Source organism: Ranitomeya imitator, chromosome 8 (assembly GCF_032444005.1).
Source record: "Ranitomeya imitator isolate aRanImi1 chromosome 8, aRanImi1.pri, whole genome shotgun sequence".
Taxonomy (NCBI): Eukaryota; Metazoa; Chordata; class Amphibia; order Anura; family Dendrobatidae; genus Ranitomeya; species Ranitomeya imitator.
In genome coordinates, this window is record NC_091289.1 from 165,519,722 (window position 1) to 165,530,705 (window position 10,984).

Here is a 10,984-nt window from a genome sequence, read left to right on the forward strand (position 1 = left end):
TTCACAAGGCACTGTATACAGTAGTCAACCGGCAAAAAAAAAAGGAAACTGTCAACAAGCTGACTAGCTGGCACTGACCTACTATATTTGTATTTATAAATATTTTAAAGCAATAGCCAATAAACACTCAAAGTACTAAGCAGAAATAACTAAAAATCAAGACAGATCCATCAACTGCAGATTTTTGAAGATCTGTGAGACTTTTTATATATGATGCACAGAATAAAGTTGATTTGCCACCAGATTTCACAATACAAGTGACAGAATGAGTCTGGTGTGCTTACTTTGAAAATCTGTGGCAGTATGGCTGTACAATCCTAGTAATAATATGAGAATTTTACATGACTCCAGTTGGGGCTTTCAAGAAGGTTTCAAAGAGCACTGTACAGTAATTCGGACATAGATTTTCAGAGTAAATACACCAGCCTATTCCGGTCTAAGAGAAGTATTTAATAATCTATGAGGTTTGTATTGTGAAATCTGGTGACAGATTCCTTTTAAACACCTTAATTACAGAAAACAGATAAAAATGTTTATTACAGAAATGCAGCATTCCACAATGATGTATTGCTGTGACGTCAATGGTACTGATATGTCACTGCTACAGCAGTGATTGGTTGCAATTGTCACATGTAAGGGGCATTGATGGACATGGAAGAACAGACAACGGCGGAGGACCAGACGTGCTGGCGTGCGAGATTGGTAAAATATTACTTTTTTTGTTATTTTATAGCAATTTATCTAATGGATAGTTGGACAACCCAATAAAGCTCAGGGCCATGACGGACAAGAATCTCAGGGAAAATGATGAGACGCTCAGGGCAAAGGACAAGAAGCTCAGGGCACAGGACAAGAAGCTCAGGGCAAAGGACAAGAAGCTCAGGGCAAATGACAAGAAGCGCAAGGCAAATTCCCAACTACTGGCCAATAATAATTTTTACACCTCTCACATCCAATTATCTTTTAAATCTATGGATTTGTTGACAAACTTAAAGGGGTGGTTCCCTACCTAGTCAGCCCCTTTTTAAAATAAGTCAAATAAAAAAAGATAAACTCACCTTCCGGACGGGCACCATTCCAGCAATGTTGGCGCCGTGCCTGCCGAGGTTCACGTGGCATTTTTTGTTATGCCACGTGAGCCGTGCAGTCAATCAGCGGCATTTATTTATTTTTTCAATTTTACAAGGGGACCACCTAAGTAAAAAAAAGGGTTATCCATGTATCGGACAAGCCATCTAGGCATATAAAATCATGTAAGCTCATTAGTAGATTGTTTCCCATTTGGCTTTGACCATTTTACCAACTATTATTTATTTACTCCTACTATCCAAATATTAAAGTCTAGATTTTATTGAGTCTTTTTCCTTACGGATTATTAAAAGGCCGCATGTGTGACCGTACTGCAGAGTCTCCTGAGCATTGCTACTAGTCCACATTCTCATTTTATTGTCATCTTTTCACAGCAGGAGATGACATTTCATTTCCTAACACTTTTCCGGCAGCTGAGGCCTCCATGCGGTTTCTTTAATTATGCATCCTATAAGGACAATGCGTTAATTCTTTGCTATCATTATCATGATTATTACAACATTGTATTATGATGTTATTTTGATATTATTAATATTAATATAGCAAATGACAAACTAATGCCAACTACGGTCCAACTCAAGACATTTCGACTTGCTACATAGGGGGCTCATGATTTAGTTTGGTGATTCTAAAATGCCACACAAGCTGTGAAATACCACCACAATGATAGAAACCATTAACTAAATGATAAATAATAAAAAAATAATATAATAATAAAAAAACTAATCTAACATTGTAGGTTCAGGTATTAAACCCTTTCCACCGAACCTGTAATGAATGGTACAATTCTCGGGCGCCTAAAGTTCCCCTCTTTTGGCACGAGGGTCTGGTCTCTTTGTTGTGGATTCTAATTATGCATAAATTTATCATGGCACGGAATAGCTTCCTTTATGGACTGTCTGCCTTGGAAACACACGAGAGCCATTAGCTTTTACCCACGACGATATTAACCATTTCATGCACAGATCTATTCCATTGTATGCCGTCGCATCCATAGAGCAGGGATTGCAAAACACAAACCGCATTACATACCGGGCCTGGGACAATTTTGTAGGTTCATAGGTATCAAGTCAATGTGCTTTTTGGAGAAAAGGGGGATCTGTTGACTCTGCAATCTCCAACATGGATCAATGCCAACAAGGCAGACGCAATGGAAAAATTGGACTGACGGAAGGGCAGGAGAGATGGATATCTAATGGGAAGAATAGAGGATGCGGATGAACTAGATGGAAGCCGAGTGTGGAAGATGGAGGGCGGTACAGTAAAGGAAGATGATAAAAAAAAAACTCTATGCAGATAGATAGGTGAACATGTATGGACTCACCAAACATCTGAACATGTCCTTTTGTCACAGGATTGAAGCTGCCGCAGGCCAGCAGGATAACGTGGGTCTTAGTGGTTTCAGCCATGCTGGAAGGTACAGAGGCGCAGGTAGAAGATGGATGGGTGAGGAATAGGGGTAGTCTGTGGGTGGGGGCAGATGGTGAGTTTGGAGAAGAGATTTCTCTAGGTGAGTGGGTTATTATTTGCCTCTGCAGAGAAAGGAGATGAGACTGGCTGCTAAAGACTCGGAGGAGCAAATGCAATAGGCAGAACGTCACTCCTCTGCTTCCCTCCTCCTCCTCGCTCGCTGCTTTCTCTCCATGGCCTTCCCCATTTAACTACTAACACAAGCATATATCCACCTGCTCAATGGCTCAAAGGACCAGCGATAGCGCTTTACTGCCGTCTAACTACTGTAATTAAGGTAAAAACAATTAAAAAGTCAATAATAAAGCGTTATATTGCTGGAAATACTTCTGCAAACCAGACGTTAACATAGATTGAGCAAAGAAGGATAATTCTCATCTGTTGTTTTTCATATTCTTTACATCAAATATTTCTTAACAATTTATGCATATAAATAATTGACGGGTTTTTCAAAGGTATGGAGACCGCCACAAAAAGACTTTAAAGCGAAGATGTATGTTAAGCCGATTTCATGCGTCCAACTTTCAGGGACTGAGAAAGGATCATGATGTCTGGGCCTGCCGCAGATCACTTGACCCAAAACCCAAGGCATATACGAGACTGTGGAGTTTGGGTCACAAAACTCACGACTGGTCAAGATTAGAGAAGAGCAGATCCATGGATGTTCAGGTTCGGTGGGTTCGACCGAACTCTAGTCCAAATTACCCGAACTTGAACCCAAGCCCCATAGAAGTCAATGGGGGCACCAACTTTGTTGCTCTAATATGATAAGGGTTACGGGGCTGCAAAAGGAAGCAAAATAGGGGTAAGAGCAGGGCAATTGTCATGCAAACAAACGTGGATGACTTAAAATAACATAGAATAAAAAAAAAAAAAATCTTGAACCAGCAGGTGGAGGTCCAAGTGGAGGTGGAGGTTGAGGAGGAGGTAGTGGTGTAGGTGGAAGAGGCTGAGAAGGAGAAGGTAGCCAACACTGTTTTTGTTTTTTATTTTAGGAGGCCCCAAAATATTGGAAATGGCAAATAGAACAAACAAACTGCAGTGGTGAATAAGGCCACGTGCACATGTAGAGAATTTGGTGAGTTTTTTACCTCAGTATTTGTAAACCAAAACCAGTAGTGGGTAAAAAATGCAGAAGTGCTGACGTATTTCTATTATACTTTTCCACTGATTGTTCCATTCCTGGTTTTGGCTTACAAATACTGAGGTAAAATACTGACCAAATACTGAACGTGGCCTTAAAGTCCTTATTCTCGGGTTGACTAATGGTGTATCTGACATAAATATGATCCTTTTCATGTTATTTTCCTTGCTGTTACCCATAACATGACATCATTCTGACGGCCTCGTACACTAACATTTTATTTGTGCACCCAACATCTCCTGTCTCCGCTGGCATCAGCCTACAGATAATAATGGTGATGGATTTTATTTAGCACATAAATTAGTAGAGGGGTTAAGTCAGACCCCACCCCCCCCAAAAAAAAACAAAAAAAAAACTCTGTCTTATCTTATAACAGAAAAAAGTCACCACCAGTTCTGAATTTTTCACCCACTCTTGGTTTTGGCTCACAAATACTGAGGTAAAAAACTCACCAAATACTCAAAGTATGCGCTTGGCCTAACAATGGCTGGGTGCGGTTCGTATACTTCACTGTTCAGCCAAAGGTACGGACAGGTCCTGTGGGATCCATGCCTGGTTTATTCTATCCTCCTTTACACGTCCCAATAATTCCAGTACTAAAAAAAAACAGTACCGGAGTTACCCGTGTCCGTGTGTTTCATACTTGTGGCAACCGTGCGCCACATAAGTATTACACTGAGAAAAGCTGGCACAGTTCACGCTGTTCTCAGGCGCCGGGTACTGAAGACAGCTCACATTATTGTCCCTTGTTCTCCTTGTGATGAGCAAGAGCAGGGGACAATGTTGAAAGTTGTATTGAAGTGTAAAATTAAGAATAGAAAAAAAAAATCACATTATACTTACTTTAACACATAATCCCCTGAAGCCAATGTCCCCTGTAAACAAACAAAAATAAAAAAAACAACTATAATCACCTGTCTGAAGTTGAAAGAATCTATTGTGTCCATCTGTGCGACATTTGCTCATCAGTGTAACGACTGGTACGTCGGTCGTTGCTTGAGATGGGAATACGGCGCTGCTATGAATGACTCAGAACTCAATATGAAGGTAAACCAACTTTTTCTTTATATCTACTGCAAAGAATCACAGAATTTTCTCCCCCAACACAATATGGGCCACAACAGCCACAATTCATACAATACAAGTTATACAGCCTGAGAGACCCCAAGTGCCAGCTTCACAGACAGGAATCAGACTATCCCAAGACTATACCACTCCGTCACTTATCTGTAACGGGCCTACACGGGGTTATACTGTGCCTGTGACACGCCTAATTTACAATAAATCACAGGTGCCTGGTTTTTCCCAATATATATATATATATATATATACTAGATGGTGGCCCGATTCTAACGCATCGGTATTCTAGAATATGTATGTATATAGCAGCCACATAGTATATAGCACAGGCCACATAGTATATAGGAGTACTACGTGGCCTGTGGTATATACCATGTGGCTACTATATACAGTGGGGCAAAAAAGTATTTAGTCAGTCAGCAATAGTGCAAGTTCCACCACTTAAAAAGATGAGAGGCGTCTGTAATTTACATCATAGGTAGACCTCAACTATGGGAGACAAACTGAGAAAAAAAAATCCAGAAAATCACATTATCTGTTTTTTTAACATTTTTTTTGCATATTATGGTGGAAAATAAGTATTTGGTCAGAAACAAAATTTCATCTCAATACTTTGTAATATATCCTTTGTTGGCAATGACAGAGGTCAAACGTTTTCTGTAAGTCTTCACAAGGTTGCCACACACTGTTGTTGGTATGTTGGCCCATTCCTCCATGCAGATCTCCTCTAGAGCAGTGATATTTTTGGCTCTTCGCTTGGCAACACGGACTTTCAACTCCCTCCAAAGGTTTTCTATAGGGTTGAGATCTGGAGACTGGCTAGGCCACTCCAGGACCTTGAAATGCTTCTTACGAAGCCACTCCTTCGTTGCCCTGGCGGTGTGCTTTGGATCATTGTCATGTTGAAAGACCCAGCCACGTTTCATCTTCAATGCCCTTGCTGATGGAAGGAGGTTTGCACTCAAAATCTCACGATACATGGCCCCATTCATTCTTTCATGTACCCGGATCAGTCGTCCTGGCCCCTTTGCAGAGAAACAGCCCCAAAGCATGATGTTTCCACCACCATGCTTTACAGTAGGTATGGTGTATGATGGATGCAACTCAGTATTCTTTTTCCTCCAAACACGACAAGTTGTGTTTCTACCAAACAGTTCCAGTTTGGTTTCATCAGACCATAGGACATTCTCCCAAAACTCCTCTGGATCATCCAAATGCTCTCTAGCAAACTTCAGACGGGCCCGGACATGTACTGGCTTAAGCAGTGGGACACGTCTGGCACTGCAGGATCTGAGTCCATGGTGGCGTAGTGTGTTACTTATGGTAGGCCTTGTTACATTGGTCCCAGCTCTCTGCAGTTCATTCACTAGTTCCCCCCGCATGGTTCTGGGATTTTTGCTCACCGTTCTTGTGATCATTCTGACCCCACGGGGTGGGATTTTGCGTGGAGCCCCAGATCGAGGGAGATTATCAGTGGTCTTGTATGTCTTCCATTTTCTAATTATTGCTCCCACTGTTGATTTCTTCACTCCAAGCTGGTTGGCTATTGCAGATTCAGTCTTCCCAGCCTGGTGCAGGGCTACAATTTTGTTTCTGGTGTCCTTTGACAGCTCTTTGGTCTTCACCATAGTGGAGTTTGGAGTCAGACTGTGTGAGGGTGTGCACAGGTGTCTTTTTATACTGATAACAAATTTAAACAGGTGCCATTACTACAGGTAATGAGTGGAGGAAAGAGGAGACTCTTAAAGAAGAAGTTACAGGTCTGTGAGAGCCAGAAATCTTGATTGTTTGTTTCTGACCAAATACTTATTTTCCACCATAATATGCAAAAAAAATGATAAAAAAACAGACAATGTGATTTTCTGGATTTTTTTTTCTCAGTTTGTCTTCCATAGTTGAGGTCTACCTATGATGTAAATTACAGACGCCTCTCATCTTTTTAAGTGGTGGAACTTGCACTATTGCTGACTGACTAAATACTTTTTTGCCCCACTGTACATACATACATATTGTAGAATACCCGATGCGTTAATACAGGCCATGCAGTAAATAACACAGCCCACGTAGTATATAACACAGCCCACACAGTATATAGCAGCCACGCAGTATAGAGCAGCCACGCAGTATATAACACAGCCGACGTAGTATGTAACACTGGCCACGTAATATATAACACAGCCCACGTAATATATATAGCACAGCCCACATAGTATCTAGCAGTTGCCACGTAGTATATAGCACGCAGTATAGAACACAGCCACATAGTATATAACACTGCCCACGTAGTATATAGCAGCCATGTAGTATATAACGCAGCCCACGCAGTATATAACACTGGCCACGTAATATAAAGCACAGCCCACGCAGTATAGAACACAGCCCAAATAGAATCTAACACTGGCCAGGTAGTATATAGAAGCGACGTGGTATCTAACACAGCCCACGTAGTATTTAGCAGTGTGGGCACCATATCCCTGTTAAAAAAAATAATTAAAATAAAAACGAGTTATATACTCACCCGGCGGGATCCAGCATAGATCCAGCGAACCCCTGGCGATGCGCGCGGTTGCTGCCATCTTGCGTTCCCAGGATGCATTGCGAAATTACCCAGATCACTTAGCGGTGACCGCTAGACCGCGAGACCGCTAAGTGATCTGGGTAATTTCGCAATGCATCTCTGGGACCGGAAGCTGGCGGGAGTGCATCGTCGGACTACGGAAGGTGAGAATAGCAGGTTTTTTGTTTTTTTTATTATTTTTAACATTAGATCTTTTTACTATTGATGCTACATAGGCAACATCAATAGTAAAAACTTGGTCACACAGGGTTAATAGCGGTGGTAACGGAGTGAGTTACCCGCGGCATAATGCGGTCCATTACCGCTGGCATTAACCCTGTGTGAGCGGTGACTGGAGGGGAGTATGGAGCGGGAGCTGACTGCGGGGAGTATGGAGCGGGCGCCGGGCAGTGACTGCGGGGAGTATGGAGCGGGCACTGACTGCAGGGAGTATGGAGCGGGTGCCGGGCATTGACTGCGGGGAGTATGGAGCGGGCACTGACTGCAGGGAGTATGGAGCGGGCACTGACTGCGGCGAGTATGGAGCGGGCGCCAGGCACTGACTGCAGGGGAGTATGGAGCGGGTGCCGGGCACTGACTGCGGGGAGTATGTAGCGGGCACTGACTGCGGGGAGTATGGAGCGGGCGCCGGGCACTGACTGCAGGGGAGTAGGGAGGGACTAATCGGACTGTGGCCGTCGCTGATTGGTCGCGGCAGCCATGACAGGCAGCTGGCGAGACCAATCAGCGACTTGGATTCCATGACAGACAGAGGCCGCGACCAATGAATATCCGTGACAGAAGAACAGACAGACGGAAGTGACCCTTAGACAATTATATAGTAGATAGATATATATATCACAGTATATACTCAATGTATACGCAGTGCACTGTCTTATTGTTGAGCGCTCAGAGTGTACTCCTTCACAAAATATGCTTCAACGGTAAATAACTGAATTTGTTAGGCTACTTTCACACTTGTGTTTTTCAGCTTCCGTCACAATCCGTCGTTTTTTTGAGAATGCAGGATCCTGCAAAAAAATCTGCAGGATCCTGCATTTTCCCATAGACTTGTATTAGCGACGGATTGTGACGGATGGCCATACGTCGCGTCCTTCGTGCACTGAATGGGTCGTGTTTTGGCGGACCGACGGCACGAAAAAACGTTCAAGGGAACGTTTTTTCGTACGTTGGGTCCGCCATTTCCTACCGTGCATGCGTGGCCGGAACTCCGCCCCCTCCTCCCTGGGACTTTACAATGGGCAGCGGATGCGTTGAAAAACTACATCCGCTGCCCACGTTGTGCCAAATTTTCACAACGTGCGTCGGTATGTCGTGCTGACGCTTAGCAACGGACCCGTACCGACGCAAGTGTGAAAGTAGCCTTATACAGACGTCCGGCAGCGGATTAAATAGCTTTTTGAGCCACCAAATCTTCTGATGCAGATCCAGATAAAGTTCACAAATAATTCCAGGAATAACCCACAGCCAGAATCTTGAAGCGCAGGAATCCACACAGTCTCTATTAGTTCGTATGCAATCCCTAGTACAAGAGTGTCCTTCATTAGGCTGTGATTCCTATCTAGCTATCCCTAGCTAACTACACAGTCGGTGACCGGTCACACTTCTCTGTTTACTCACAAAAGTAGCTTTCTTGAAATCACACGGTCCCAAAACAGGAATGCCTCAAACTCTGGATTCCCCTCTCTCTATCCCCGGCCTGCTTCTCCTCAAACTCCAGGAAAACTCTCTGAGGTAACTGTCCTGTTTCCAGAATCTTCTTGTCCATGACTCAACGGTGACCTCCGGTGGCTGAACAAAGTTACTGCATCAACATTGTTTAGAACAGAAAACATCAGGATTAAATTACTGCATCACTGTTTATGAAAGAAAAACATCACCATACTACATCAGCATGAGCAGTGAGTGGCCTGATGCAACCGCTCATGGTGAGGAGCTGGGGAGAATGACTAACTGCAGCAAGAGCAAGCCTCACAGTGAACTGCGCTGTAAACACTGAACACGGCCTGTATACAATATGCCCACACAGGCTGTTTTGCAGAGTACCCCCACAGAGGCTGTTTTGCAGAGTACCCCCACAGAGGCTGTTTTGCAGAGTACCCCCACAGAGGCTGTTTTACAGAGTACCCCCACAGAGGCTGTTTTACAGAGTACCCCCACAGAGGCTGTTTTACAGAGTACCCCCATAGAGGCTGTTTTACAGAGTACCCCCACAGAGGCTGTTTTACAGAGTACCCCCACAGAGGCTGTTTTACAGAGTACCCCCACAGAGGCTGTTTTACAGAGTACCCCCACAGAGGATGTTTTACAGAGTACCCCCACAGAGGATGTTTTACAGAGTACCCCCATAGAGGCTGTTTTACAGAGTACCCCCACAGAGGCTGTTTTACAGAGTACCCCCATAGAGGCTGTTTTACAGAGTACCCCCATAGAGGCTGTTTTGCAGAGTACACCTCTTCAGAGGCTGTTTTGCAGCATACCCCCTCAGAGGCTGTTTTGCAGAGTACACCTCTTCACAGGCTGTTTTGCAGAGTACCCCCTCAGAGGCTGTTTTGCAGAGTAAACCTCCTCAGAGGCTGTTTTGCAGCGTAGCCCCTCAGAGGCTGTTTTTCAGAGTACACCTCCTCAGAGGCTGTTTTGCAGAGCACTCCCCAATGAGGCTGTTTTGCAGAGTACCCCACACAGAGGCTGTTTTGCAGAGTACCCCCATAGAGGCTGTTTTGCAGAGTATCCCGACAGAGGCTGTTTTGCAGCGTACCCCCTCAGAGGCTGTTTTGCAGAGTACCCCCACAGAGGCTGTTTTGCAGAGTACCCCGACAGAGGCTGTTTTGCAGCGTACCCCCTCAGAGGCTGTTTTGCAGAGTACCCCCACAGAGGCTGTTTTGCTGAGTATCCCCAAGACTGTTTTGCAGAGTACCCACAACAAGGTTGTTTTGCAGTGTACCCCACACAGAACCTAACACTGTCCCTCATTCGAGCCACGTCCTGTCCCTTTGCTACTCAAAACAGAATTGCAGCGCCACCAGTGATCCGGTGGTTATACAGGCTGGGTCACTTGGTGCACCAGCCAATCACAGCCATGCCAATAGTCGCAATGGTTATGATGGCCTTGGAAGTGCCCACAGCTGAAAAGCTTGTTGATTGGCTGTGCTGCAGCCTTTCAATAAGCTTTATTTAGCATCCAAACTCTGAACACTAAAACGGACTTCTGTGAGAAGTCAATGATCTGATTTTATCACCGGACACTAGGTGTCTGGTTCGAAACCCGAACTTTACAGTTTGGTTTCGCTCATCCATAGTCAAGATAGGAAACTCAGAAGTGTGAAACCAGCCTGCACACGGCAATAAATACTGTGGTTAAAGGCCCCTTCAAAAGTGTCCCAAAAGTGATCAAAATCAACCATTTCCACTTAAAATTCCAACATAAATGATCATTTTAGGCTACCGATGACAGATGGTCATCGTCTGGAAAGAAATTGGCTGTGATCAGCCGAGTCACAAGTTCACAAAAGATCTTCACGTGGAACAACGTATCCAGAAGAATTTCGGTATTCTTCGCGACTTGTACATGTATACCAGTCTGAACAACGGTTATAGACAAAGGTGTGTATGGCTGCACAGGA

General features: G+C 44.1%; 1 protein-coding gene across 2 annotated transcripts in view; it reads right to left on the reverse strand.

Annotated features, from left to right (window-relative positions):
* The window catches only part of NMNAT2 (nicotinamide nucleotide adenylyltransferase 2), a 79,594-nt gene extending 76,830 nt beyond the window's left edge, over positions 1-2,764 (reverse strand). Inside the window, exon 1 of one of the 2 annotated variants that reach the window (XR_011315089.1) lies at positions 2,414-2,764. Coding sequence is in view for 1 of the 2 variants with exons in the window: in XM_069737748.1 (XP_069593849.1) it covers positions 2,414-2,498 (85 nt within the window). In the remaining variant the exon portion in view is untranslated. The remainder of the gene's footprint in view (positions 1-2,413) is intronic. The other variant, XM_069737748.1, reaches the window with a different exon arrangement.
* Positions 2,765-10,984: the final 8,220 nt, after the last annotated feature.